Source organism: Nannospalax galili, unplaced genomic scaffold, assembly GCF_000622305.1.
Source record: "Nannospalax galili isolate Female #2095 unplaced genomic scaffold, S.galili_v1.0 scaffold473, whole genome shotgun sequence".
NCBI classification, from domain to species: Eukaryota; Metazoa; Chordata; class Mammalia; order Rodentia; family Spalacidae; genus Nannospalax; species Nannospalax galili.
In genome coordinates, this window is record NW_008334092.1 from 1378376 (window position 1) to 1391922 (window position 13547).

The 13547-nt window shown below is 49.2% G+C and overlaps 1 protein-coding gene across 1 annotated transcript in view; it reads right to left on the minus strand.

The window, feature by feature from the left end:
• Csmd2 (CUB and Sushi multiple domains 2) overlaps positions 1-13547 on the minus strand; it is a 633859-nt gene that overhangs the window by 285832 nt on the left and 334480 nt on the right. Inside the window, exon 9 of the mRNA XM_029561678.1 lies at positions 3302-3376. Coding sequence (XP_029417538.1) covers positions 3302-3376 — 75 coding nt within the window. The remainder of the gene's footprint in view (positions 1-3301; positions 3377-13547) is intronic.

The window sequence follows — 13547 nt, forward strand, 5'->3', positions numbered from 1 at the left end:
AAGGGCCCATAAGATCTGAATCACCTCTCATTATTGAAGGAAGTTCCGTACTTGTTCAGGTCAAGGACAAAGGCCTGTTAGAGGCATGTGATGCTGGGAATGGATGTAGGAAGGAGGATCCCAGGGCGATTGAAGGCCAGGGCAGAAGAGGGAGAGCAGTGGCTTTCTGGGTCTGGAGGCATGAGGACGCTGGTGGCTGACTGCAGTAAGGGAAGTGGGGCCATTACTGAGGGTCAGTGTGGCAAGTAGAGACCTAAACTAGTCACTGCTCAAAACTTCAGGCAGCCCTGAGGATGGCCACCAAGGGAATCTGAGCATTTAGACAGGCTATAAGCTCAGGCCAGTCACCAGCTGTACTCTCGGTTGTGTGGCAGTGCCATTGGGTAGCTATACCCTGCCATGTTGAGGCAGGTCATCCCTCTGGGTAGTAGTCTCTAGCCCGTCCCTTCTTTGCCAAGCCTGTACCTCTAAAGTTTTCACATTCTAAACTTAAGAAGGCTACCATTCCCACCAACCCAGAAACTATCAGGCAGGGGCAGGAAGACTGAAGCGACAGCCCCAAAGCAGAACAAGCTCCTGTTTCCAGGAACATATGGTGTTTTACAAGGAATGGAAGGAAGGAGGTGACTGGGGCCTCCGGGATAATGGGGGTTGGGGGAGTAAAGACAGTAAGTCCCCAGTCTCAAGAGCTGTCCTTGATGGCTTCCCCATTCCACCTGTGAACCATTTGCAAACCATGCCTGCTGCAGAGTCCAAGCTGACTCCAATACCCATCTTAAGTTCTGTCCACTCAGCCTGCTCATACTCATCCCAATTTCTCTGCCACTGGACCACCGCATGGGAACCACCCACCCCCCAGCAGCACGTTGAGGACACTTCTCTTGCCTTTTCATTCATTACTGGCACCATCCAATAAACAGGGAGGGCAGAAGGCTGCGGATGAGGGCGCGGATGACCCATGCTGTCAAAGCCCACCTGCCCTGTCTCCCTGAAGTCAGTCAGGCCCTGAGGTTCAGGCACCATCTAGGAAGTTATAAACACACGGATGCAGCTCACACCCAGCCAATGCCCCTTTCCAGGGTAGTGATGGTCATCCTTTGAGGCCTTACCATCTTTCTAGGAAACAAACTTACATCCTATGTGAATTGCAGAGGCATTTCCCATTTTCTTCATAACTTCCTACCTTCACTGCCTATCTAAAGCAGCCGCCGTTACTTGGAGCATTAATTTGCCATTGGTTCCTGGGGAACACAAACGCAGGGTAATCCTGACTCTAACCAGGCGGCTCCCACGGTGAGGAAGATGCTGCAGCAATGCCTTCTACCCAAGGTGAATGGAGGCACAGATAGGTGCACAGTCCAGAGTGATGACCAAGGGCTCTGGTTCTCAAGGACTGTCTGCTGGAGGCAACTGGTAGGATCCACCCCTTCCCTGAGTTCAGGACAGCTATCCACAGGGGTTCTGGGCAGAACAGAAAGGGCCAGGCACAGGCAGACAGCAGCGGTCTGCCTCTGAGCACCCTTGAGTCACTTTCACCCCTTCCTCAGGAGACCTTACAATGGAGATTGATACCCTGTTAGAAAAAAACAGTGCGGATGCATGTTTGCATTCTTTCCTTAGAATAGCTTTTCATCTTTCTGGGAGTGCTGTGGACATCTGGGGGAGCTGTAGGTGACAAAAAGCCATGGATGGACTCTCAGAAAAACGCGCCCCAATATCACACGTAGTTTTTCAGCTGCTCTGTGGGCCTCCTGCAGTCCTAGTCAGGTAGGCCCATCTTAGATCCAATAGCACCCCTGGGAGGAAGGCATCTACAGATGCAGAAACTGAGAGATTGGTTTCTAGGGTAACGTGGGATAAACACTTGGTCCTCCCACACAGGATCATTGCCCTAAGCTTGATTTTGGCGCCACAATGAAAAAGCCACCATCGCCCCAGTTTGGTCTCTGGCTATAGAAAGAAAGAACATTTGAGCTTAGGGCAGAAGCAGGTGCTTCTCTGCAGGGTCCTGGGCTGAGCCTGGACTCTCCTAGGGCCCCACCCCTTCCACTGACTCCCCCGCAGTCAAGCACAAAAGCAGAGTCCCCTGCTTCCCTCTGCCATCTACCCCCCTTGGGGCCAGGTGCACCAAAGAGAACCATGCTGTTCTACAAATTGATCCAGTGCTACTAGTACCTTCTGACTTACGGAACTTGAAAGACAGGAACAAGTCCCACATCCTGACTCATTCTGGTCAGGACCAGGCCCCAACTGCCTCTGCCCACAGCCTTCTCCTGGCCACAGACATCCAGTACAGAGCTTGGGAACCTGGTGGCTGCCCTCCATCTCTACTTCTGGCAACTGCGTGCACAGAGGTGAGGCAGAAAGAGGGCAAGGTGGGAGCCAGATAGGCCCAGAAAGAGCAGCAGAGACATGTGGGAAGCAGAGAGGGAAGGAAGAAGGGGAGGGTGAGTCAGAGGAAGCGGAAAGGGGGGGAGGGTAAGGGGGAGGAGGAGGAAGAGGAAGAGGAAGAGGAGGAGGGGGGAGGGCAGCAAAGGTAAGCAGGGCAAGAAAGAAACCCAGGAGCTTGTCATCTGGGGGACCAGAGTGGATCCCCTGCACGTACTTCCATGAGGAAGGTGGGGTTCTGGGGCCTTCAGGGGACTGGAAGACTCCCTACTGGCTCCTGTGTGTTTGTATTCTAAAGACCCTCAACACAGGCTCATCAGGTGTCTCCACATGTGACATTCTAGACCATTCCCCAGCACTAGGCCTCTTTTCTCAGTAGTAAGAACATATTCTCAAAGACGCAGACCTCCCTGTGCACCTAGCATTTCCCCCATTACCTCTGGAGGCAGGACCCAACTCCCCACTCTGCCCTGCCCAGCTAGATCCATCATTCATAGAGGACCTCTTACTAGAAATGTCCCTTCCTTTCCTTCCCTGTAGCATATGGCCTTAGATGCCCCCCAGTACCCCCAATGTCCCAACCTGAAGAGGAGCCAGAGAGAGGACTGTCTTAGCAGGTGGAAGTGATTCAAAAGGAAAAATAAAGAGAGAAATGTGTAGTAATGACTCCCTGGACTGCAGATCAAATGGCAAGTGAGGAAGGAAGAGGAGGGAGGCGATGGAAGGAGACGGCAAAGGACAGGCCCAGGGCTGCTCGATGGCCGCTGGCTTAGTGAGTCCATGAGCACATGGAGGGAGGGACCAAGGAAGTCATCTAGCAGAGTCTGGCTTCCCCGCAATCACAGCGCCGGAGGGTCTGACCCAAGCTTGAGGCCTACGCCCTGACAAGCGAGCCGGGCCAGTGGACACTTACACACAGACGTCTTCTGGTTATCTTTGCTGGGCATCAGCTTCACACCTCGAGACTTCAGTTCAATCTGCTTCTTGACTAGAGAGGCCAAAAGAGGAAAGACGGTTAAAGATGTTGTCTGTGATGAGTTCCTGTAGAATGAGGCACGTCCAACTTTTTGATATTGCAGTACAACGGGGTCTACCTACTAAGTTTCCACTCAAGAAATAGGGGATTGAGTTAAAACAACAACAGCAATAAAAGTCTCATAATGTTTAAGTAAGCTTAGGATTTTGTGTTGGGCTGCATTCACAGCTATCCCGGGCTGCACGTGGTTGGTCCAGAGGCCACAGGTTGGACACACCAGCAAGTGAGATTGATCCTCTCCCTTGGCTTAGGACAGTCCATGGTGGGAGGCTTTCTGGATAGGAACATCACAAAAGTAGCAGTCAAGAGTGGCAGGCTCCTTACTGTGAAGCACTAGCTGTCTGGGGGAGGTAGGAAAGGTGTTGCTTTCCCACCTGGTGGTATCTGAGGAATTCTGGGACTTGTCCAGGCCTCTTCTGAGTGTGAGGTTTCACTATTGGAACTACTGAGTTCAGCCTGCTCCTCAGGGAACCTGTTGTGAGCAGCATCCTCCCATAGCTCTGCAGTCTGCTAAGTTTAGACCTACAGCATTCCATCACAGCTATGTACTAAGGGCTCAGTTACTAGCTGACAACTTAGTGGAAGGAGGTTAGGTCATTAAACATGTATCCTGGAAAGGGACGTTTGGATCCCAGACCAGTTCTTTCTCTTTTTGCTTCGCAGCTGTAGGTAGGTGAACAATTTCTACCAGGGGCTCCTACCATGATATACTGTGTTGTCACAGGCCCAAAGCAATAGGGCCAGGCACCAGCAGACTGATAACCTCTGAAACCATGAGCCCAAACAAATCTTTCCTCTTTTTATTTATTTTATTTTATGTATTTGAGTGTATTGTCCGCATGTATGTAAGTGCACGCATGTCTTACAATCCCTGTGGAGGTTAGAAGAGGGTGTCAGGTCACCTGTAACTGGAGGCATGGACCTTGTTAGCCACCATGTGGGTGCTGGGAACTGAACATAGGTCCTCTGCAAGAGCAGTCAGTGCTCCTAACCACTGAGACATCTTTCTAGCTCCCCTTTCCTCTTTTCAGGGTGATTCTTCCCTCTGCCCAGTTTCTGAGCCAGCCCTGACAGGAATGACAAACTCAAATTGTCACCATTTCCCATATCCATACCCTTTGTGATACAATTTCCATGTATGTGTGGTACTAGGAATTGAACCCGGGGCCTCATGTATGTCAGGCAAACACTCTACCACTGAGCTATCAGCCCTGTGATAATGATTTTTATGGTTCTTCCCATTGCAGAGGTGAGGTATATTTTCCCTCCTGCCCCTTGACCTTCAGTTTAGTCACTGGAAACTTTAGAGGCCTTGAAAGGCACCTGCCAGATTAGGCTTGCCTCTTGCATCTTCACCATCATGAGAAGACACGGCTGCTCTCAGAGGATAGAGACGCGTAGTACCCTAGAACCAACAGGCCTATCCAGACCCAACCTGTATCAGTTGACTTGGGAACAGGGGAAGCTGATCCCTGGGGGACTGTATTTGGGTGGCTGCCTGATGGATGGTTAGCCTTTCCTTTATCTATTCCACAGCTCCTCAGGACTTTGTGGAACTACACCCAAAGGGTAGCAATCTGGAGCTCTCTGATTACAGAGGCCGTCCTTTCTACCCACCTGCCTCCTTTGGTCTGACCACTCCTATTCCCCAGGACGTTCTTCTGGCCACTGAAGACTTCATCTCATCTTTGGTTATAAACCTTGGCCCATCTGTTCAATTCCAGATCCCTGTGCACCATCCCAGTTGGCCTCTGCCTGCTGACGCTGCCCTACTAAGGTTGATGTACAGCAACAGTAACAGCTGTGACTAGGTACTTGCTGTGTGCTAGGCCCTGGGTATTTTACGAGTTCTTTACTGAAATTGGCTCTTTCCCCCCGACCCACAAAACCACACACAATGCCTCAGTAAATCCTTCCAAATATAAGCCTGATGCAACCACTTCTTAAAATCTCCATGTCTAGCCCCCCTGGTTCAAGTTGCTGATGTTTCTTCCCTAGTTGGCCGGCCTCCCACCTTCCTCCCTTGGCCCTGGGGAAGTCTGCTCTCAGCACAAGAGTCAGAGGACTCTTTTTGCAAAGCATAGCTCAGACCACACTACACCCCTGCTCGGAGCTCTTTGATGTCAACCTGCTTTCCTGAAGCATGAGCTGGAGTCTGTAAAATGGCCCATGAGGACAAATCTGCTCTCCCCGTGAGCCCTCTTGGGCCTCTCCTTGACCTCCATCACTCATGTCCAACTTTACAGTCCTCCTTGAGGTTGCCAGGCATATTGCTTTGACTGTCGGTTCCCTAGATCGCTTTCCCCAAAATATCTCTGTGACTTGCTCCCTTTTTCTCTACAAGCAATTGGACAAAACTCTTTTCCTTGCTGAGCCCTCCCTAAGCACACCATTAAAATGGCACCTCCAGCCCCAGCTCTCCTGCCCCTCTCGGCTTCTTCTCTCCAGCTGTGTAGCATACGATCTCATTTACGAGGCTTTTTTTTTTTTAAGCTCTGGTTGGCTTGCAATTTGCTATGGAGACCAGGGTGGCCTCGAATTCACAGAGATCTGCCTGCTTCTGCCCCTGGAGTGCCACAATTAAAGGCATGAGCCACCCATATCTGGCTCATTTACAAGGCTTACTGCGTCAAGGTAAGACTTCCTGTTCACTGCTGTATCCCCAGTGCCTAAAACCACTGCTTCAAGCACAGTGGGGCTCCAGGAATCATGTCAACGTGTCCTTAAGGTTCCAGTACCCTTGATTGGTAGTTATTATGCTTACTAGATAGAAAACACAATTGGGGCTCAAGGAGGGTCAGGTGACTAGTGTTAGGACACAGATGAACCTCAGATTTTCTGTAACCAGCCCCGTGAGCAAATCCAAGGGAATGGTACACCTTCCCTGGCCTTTTCCTGTCCCCAGTTCAGGGCTGAAGATTCAGGCATTCACTCAGGATTGTACGAAACATGTCACTCCCCAAACCAAAATCCACAGTGATCGGGTGTATGTGAGGGGGTTGCCCAGTTCCCCTACCTTTTGCTAAATAAAGAAAAACAACAACTGAAGATTTAGCCCTCTTAGAAGTCACTGTCTATGCTGAACACCTGATGAAATTCGGTTACTACCACACAGCTCCATCCTCCCTCCGCGCACTGGAACGTCCTTTATAAATGTGCATTGCTCTCTGTGTGTATCCAGCAGGAAAATTTCCAATGAACACTAACATGGGCACATTATCAAACAGAGGGCATTAGCAGGGAAACATGCATTATTCAAGGCAAGCTAACATGGTATGACAGGGATTCAGCCATCCCCAGGAGAAGCAGAGCTGTCTGAGCACCGTGAGGAACGTGGAGCTCCTGTCCTCAAGGCCCCAGGGCAGCAAGGGGAGTGTGGGGGTCTCAGGTCCCCTACAGCTCATCTGAGGCAGGTCTAAAGAGCAGGCTCACTACGCCTGGCCAAGAGGTAAGGGTGGAACTGCAGGATTTTCATGGACTCCCATCTCCAGCTCTAGTGTCCACTGGAGGGAGGGGTTGAGGATGGGAACAGAGAACCGTGGACACTCTTCCACTCTTCCCAGGGGCACGTGCCCCTTGGGTTTCCTGTGGAGCTGTTGATGTGGACAGGAGTAGTGTGAACAGGAGGAGAGGTTCCGCTAAGATGGCCCCTCTTCCTCCCTTCTGAAAGACAGAAGAGGAAAAGCCTCCCTCCCTCCTCCCTCCCGAGACCCCAGAAGAACTCCTGGTTTCGAGGTCCATCCTCTCCACTCATTTCTGCCCCAAAGGGCTGTCTAACCCTAAGGATCTGTGCCTAGTAGCCTATGTGCAGCATTCAGTAGTGGATGACATCATCCCACAGCCCCTGACGACACTTACTTCCCTTCTTCCCCTTTTGTTCCTGATACTTTTACTGTGTGATAGAGTTTGCCAAGGTGATGAGAGCTAAATGAGAAGGCATCTGCTAATACATGTATAAACCTTATTACTGTTTACTCCTTAGAGGTTGGCCTCCACATCTGCATGATCCATGATGCTTTTGGGCATGGTGAGGTCATCAGACACACATTAGAATCCATGGTTGGCAGGGGAGTGGAGACTGGAGAGATGGCTCAGTGGTTAAGAGCACCGGCTGCTCTTGCAGAGGACCCGGGTTCAGTTCCCAGCACTCACATGGTGGCTAATAACCATTCCTAACTCCAGTTCCAGGGGATCCTAGGCCTTCTTATGACTTGTGTGGGCACTGAATGACATGGGTGTACTTTCACACATGTTAGCAAAACACTCATACACACAAAATTTTAAAATACATATTTTTAGAAAAAAACTCATGGGTGGAATTTGTATCCTCATCATGTTATCCTGGGAAGTACAGGGGTCACAATTCTCTGAGACGGCATTCTCACTCCAGCCATACCATCCCTAAAGAACGCCCATCCAGGCCAGCTGGCCCAGGCCTGGGCTCTGGGGAAGTGAAGCCTGCAGTTGGCCCACGTTGTGTGGAAACTGATGAATGGAATGGATCAGTGTTACAGCTTGAACATGAAATGCCCCTGGGCAGGGCTCATGTGTTTGAAGTCTAGGTTTCCAGCTGGTGGTGTTATTTTGGAGAGCGTGTGTGCTGGAGACTAAGAGGAGAGTTGAACTGGAGAAAGTAGGCAATGGGGCGCCTCCGTGGGGTCTGTACCTTGCCTTGAACCTTTCCTGTCTCTCTGCTTCCTGTCCACCATGAGGTGGGTGGCTTTGCTGCACGTTTTCCCCAACATGATGGCCAGCTTCATCTCAAGCAATGGAGCCAATCGATCATGGGCTGAAGCCTCTGAACAGTGAGCGAAAATAAAGCTTCTCCCTTCAATCGATTTTGTCAGGTATTTTGTTTCAGCAACAAAAATTTAACAGAAAATGGTTCCGGAGAAGTGGAGTTGTTGCTGTGACTATTTGATAATGGGGTTCAGAAGCCTACAGAACAGGATTTGGGGAGAATTTGGAAGAGTCTGGAGAAGCAGGATAGAAGAAGCCTAGGATGCTGTGAGCAGAGATTTATGGGAAGTTCTGATTGGAACTCAGAAGACCAAAATGCAGACAGGAGTGGGGACAGTAAAGAGGTTTGGGTGCAAAGTCTCCACCGTGAATCAACACGTTATGCTCACACCACACTATGTTAATGAACATTTTTACAATCTGTCTGTGTCTTAAGGCTCTGAGGTAGAAACCAGTGGCTTTTTTGGTTGTTTACAGGGTAGTTATATTTATGTTACATGGAATTATGAGCCTGCTATTGTCTTTATTTAAAGATTAGGGGTGTGTTAAGGAGCTGTGTTTGAAGGTTAACAAGGATGGGCTTGTGATGGTTAATTACATTTTCAACTAGTTCGGATTGAGAGGCACCTAGGAGCTTAGGAAAGCATACCCCTGAGTGTGCTTAGGAGGGCATTTCCAGAGAAAATTAGCTTCTCAAGTCTCTTTCCTAGCCAAGGGTTTAATCCACTGATGAAGTCAAAATTTTAGTGGACTGTTAAGAGGTCTTGGAACTGTGGGAGGTGGGTCACTGGGGGCAAGCCTTTGAAGGTGTGTCTTCGCCTTGGCCCATTCCTGTTCCTCTTTTCTGCTTCCTGGCTGTCTAAGGTGAGCAACCTTCTCCATCACACATTCCCATTGCTCTGCCTTGCTGCAGGCCCAAAGTGGTGAAGCCTGCAGCCTTTGAACTGAAACCAAGAGCCGAAATAAATCCTTCATTCTTTTAAGTTGTTTCTCTTGGGTGTTTGTCACAGCAATGAAAACATTGACTGACATCAGGAAATATGGATCTAGGGAAGATCTGTATCACCAGGAACATTAGCATCAAAGAGCTACCTTCAGATGCTGAGATCTCAGTTGTGGGGATCCCAGGGACACAATCACATCCTGGGTTTGCACAGAGCTACCTTGTCTGCTGAAGAGCCTGCAGAGGTGGGTGGAGACCGACTGTGGAACATGGCACGCCAGGGGAAATCAGCCATAAAATGAGCTCACTGAACAGCTAGCTCAGCAGATCCAGGTAGACTGGGGATGCCAAGGAGGAAGGTCAGGGCACAGGGTAGGTGTCTCTATGGAGCTCCAGAGAGCATGGCTGTAGGCCCAGTTAGAAGGAAGGTCAAACCAGTAGTTAAAGAAGTCAGCAAGAGAATTTCTGGGATACAATTGTTCACAGTGCTTGTCTGTTCATTCATCTGTAGATCTTCCTACTAGGCTGGTGTCACTGGGGTTGTGCACAAGCACTGATAGAAACAAGATTCTGGGGGATGGGAGATGGCTCGGCTGTGAGAGTGCTTAGTGTGCAAGCAAGAAGACAGGAGTTCAGATACCCAGAACCCACCTAAACGCTGGGTGGGTATGGTAGCTCTCCTGTCATTCCAATTTGGAAGGTAGAGAGACAGAGGATCCCTGGAGCAAGCTGGGTGGAGAGACTAGCCTCATCAGTGAGCTCTGGTTTGATTGAGAGACCCTGCCTCAATGAATAAGGTAAAAGAACAATGGAGGCAGATTCTGGACATCAGCTTCAGGTCTTTATAGGCATACACCCAACGCCCACACATGGTACATGAGCATCCACACACATGCAAACACGTGTACCCACATACCACACAGAGACACGTGAAAAGAAGAGGAAAAAAAGAGGATTCTGTCAGCATCAGTGAAGTAGAGAAAAGATGTAGCTGGGGGCTGGCCTTGTGATTCCCATTACACTTGAATGCACATCCCTTGTTCACACACACATGCACACACACACACACACACACACACACACACACACAACCATGCAAGCACACACGCTTATTCATAACTACAACCAGAACCCTCTTGAGCATATACGTGAACCAGACACTCACATACAGAATTCAAGTCACACACATATGGATAGTCACTTTCTCACTGTAGGTGAACAGTCAGGACTCCCAGGAGATGTGTGCCAGCTCTAACTGGTTGATGGAAATCTTAGTAGGTACATCCATCTCTTCCGAACGAGAATGACTACAGGAGACTGCCAGGCTGCTCCATCATCCTTTATATCCTGGTTAATTACAAGACATTTCCCCGCTGTTGTAAAGGTTAGTGGGATGCATGGTACACATTGAGCTAGAGGAATCTGGTGACATGAATGGCTCTCTAGTCTGCAGCTTGAGTTATCGGGCTGAATGAACAGAAGACAGAGATCTGTTAGGGAGAGAAGCTGACCTGTCCCCAAGGCTATGGGAGTGCAGAAATAGAGCCCAGAGTCTGCATCTGCTGTCCTCTTGGCTGAGCCAGTTCTAACTCTTCTCCTGTGATCACTCCTTCCCCAAATCCAATTCATCCCTCCTCAGTTCCTCCAACTCTTCTTGCTAGTGTCTAAGCTGCTTATGTCTAATCTCACCCTTTCTTGCTTGGATTTTCTTTTGCCCCCTTGAGCCCATCTTTTAAAAAGCTGCAGAGTGGTCTTTTATGAGCTGAAATCTGATGTCTTCTTTCTACAACATGAGAAGGCTGTGTGTGCACCCCACGTCCTCCCCGTTCTTGCTGCTAGGCCACTGACCCTGCAGATCTGCCTCAGCTATCCATAGTCCTTTGCTAGGTAAGGCTAGGGTCCAGAATGCTAACTTTTCAACCCAGACTTATGCTAAAGCTGTGACATGCAGGGTAGATGCCTGGGATTGAAGGCTTTGGGGTGTGGACATAGCTGATGCTCTAGCCCTTCCTCAGAACCAAAGGAAGACTGGTGGTTCCTGAACAGAGCTGGGGTGGCCTCCGAATCAACTGACACATGGGATGAATGAATACAAACTATGAGCCCCAGGCTCAGTGAGCAAAGAGCTGGGTGACCACCATCACCAGCTACTATGCTGGCATGCACAGTCACACGGAAGGGTCAGGGCAGATGAGCAGGGGTGTTGGTCCAGTGGAAACCAGGAAAGGTGCCATGGTGCATGCCAACATGCATGTCAACACCATATTTATAGAACTTAGTGTTCAGCCTAACCCTGTGACAGTCCCTGGAGAGATGGCTCACTTTGCCACAATGTCTGCAAACGGAGACGGAAGAATTAGTGACATCATTTCTGACGTCATCCCAGAAGCTGGAAGGGTGTTGGAACACTAAAGGACAAGAAAAGACTGAATGATAAATTAGAAAGTGAAGGCACAGAGACTGACTGGAATCCAAACCCCACTACTTACATAACATGTGACATTCAGAGAGGTGAATCTTAAGGTGCTTAGGGTTTCCAGGGTCCAAAGCTTTGGGCTGTCTCTTGAAACTGGCATTGACCACTGGAAATCTATGGTCATGACTACCAATATCTCAGCGTTTCACATTCATTTTTGAGTAGGATAAACTTTAGCTTGAAGGTTCCAGCCTGTCAAAGATCTCATGCGCAACCTATAACTCACAGGCTGAATACAGCCAAGGACGGCTAAGAATTCAGTGGACACATGAACATAAAGACATTATGACTCTTAAGTCATTAAGAGGATTTTTTTTGTATGTAGGTGAATTTTTTTTAACTTGATCACATGGTTCTTGAAGTTTGTAGATAACAGTGTGGTGTTAAAACGTTGAAAGGCTTGCCAGACTGTGAGGTGACACAGAGCCAACCAAGTAACTGCTGTTAATAGCATGGTGTTTGGTAAAGGGGGCATGGTCCTAAATCCTGAAGGATTTAAGAAAACTTGGAGAGGTTGTTGGGATAGAAGATGATGGGATATTCTGGCAGGGAAAAGGTGACAAGACTCAAACTGAGAAGCAGATGTGGGAATCTTCAGCAGTGAGATTTTACTACAGCTGTCTGTGACAAAGGAAAATGAAACAAACATCTGGCAGAACTTCAGATGTGGTAGCAGTGCTGAAGAGTGATGGGACAGGCGACATGGAAGGGAACAAAAACGAAGAGTCACAGGTATACTGAGGGCTACAGGTCCCGCTGCTGGAAAAAGCTATCATCAGGGTGCCTGGGGGCGGCTGGAGTCACTGCTCCAATTAATGAAGAGCAAACAGCTGAGTAGAAATAATGCACACAGCAACCCGAGTTCTGGCACAAACCATCGCTAAGAAGGCAAATGTTGAAGGATCGCTGATAATTGAGGAAATTATGCAGAGCTTCTCAGAGCCGGCTAGGCACGCTGCTTGGAGACGTTTAGAATTTGGCAGAGGGTCTAATCATGGCTCCAGCTGAGGCTGTGAGGAGTACGTTACTGGATGCTGCTGGTGTGGCCTCCCAGCTAACCCACTGAACAAGCTGTGTGGCCATCAGGATTCCTGAAGAGAAGAGCTCTTGCATTCTAGAAGGCGTGTGTGTGTGTGTGTGTGTGTGTGTGTGTGTGTGTGTATGTGTGGTGTATGTATATGTTCATGTGTGCACATATGTGCCTGTGCATGTAGAGGCCAGAGGTTGATGTTAGGCATCCTTCTCCATCACTCTCCACCTTATTTTGTAAATACTTTATTATTTTTATTTTTGGTGTATGAGTATATTGCTTGCTTGTATGTAAGTGCACCTGTGTTATGCAATGCCCATGGAGATCAGAAGAATGCACTGGATCCCCTGGAACTGGAGTTACAAGTGATTTCTAGCTGCTATGTCAGTGCTGGGAACTGAACCCAGGTCCTCTGCAAGAGCAGCCAGGGCTCTTAACTGCAGAGCCATCTCTCCAGCTCTCTCTGCTTCAGTTTTTGAGGCAGGGTCTCTCACTGAACCTGGAGTTGATCCATTGGCTAGGCTTGCTGGCAGTGAGTTCTGGGATCTCTGTTTCCATCCCTCCCTCTCCCCTCAGTGCTGGGGTTACAGATATCCACCATTGTCCCTGACTTTCCCTTGGGTGCTGGGGATCCAAACTCAGGTCCCTGGGCTTGAGTGGCAGGCACACTATAGACTGAGCCATCTCCTAGACCAGTAATTCCTAAAACAGCATCTTTGCCATTATTGATGGGCTCTGTGGCAGCCTTTATGAACAACTTTAGAGAATTCAGTTGGAGAAAATGACCAGAGGGAAGACATTTAAGGGACTCACTATAGCCAGCAGCTCCTGGTTTCGGTTGCTTGTGCTGGGCTGTCCTCTCCAAGCATTTTCCTTTCATTCTCTGCCTGGCTACTTCTTACTGGCAGGGAGCCAGAGCCTCACTTGCTGTAAA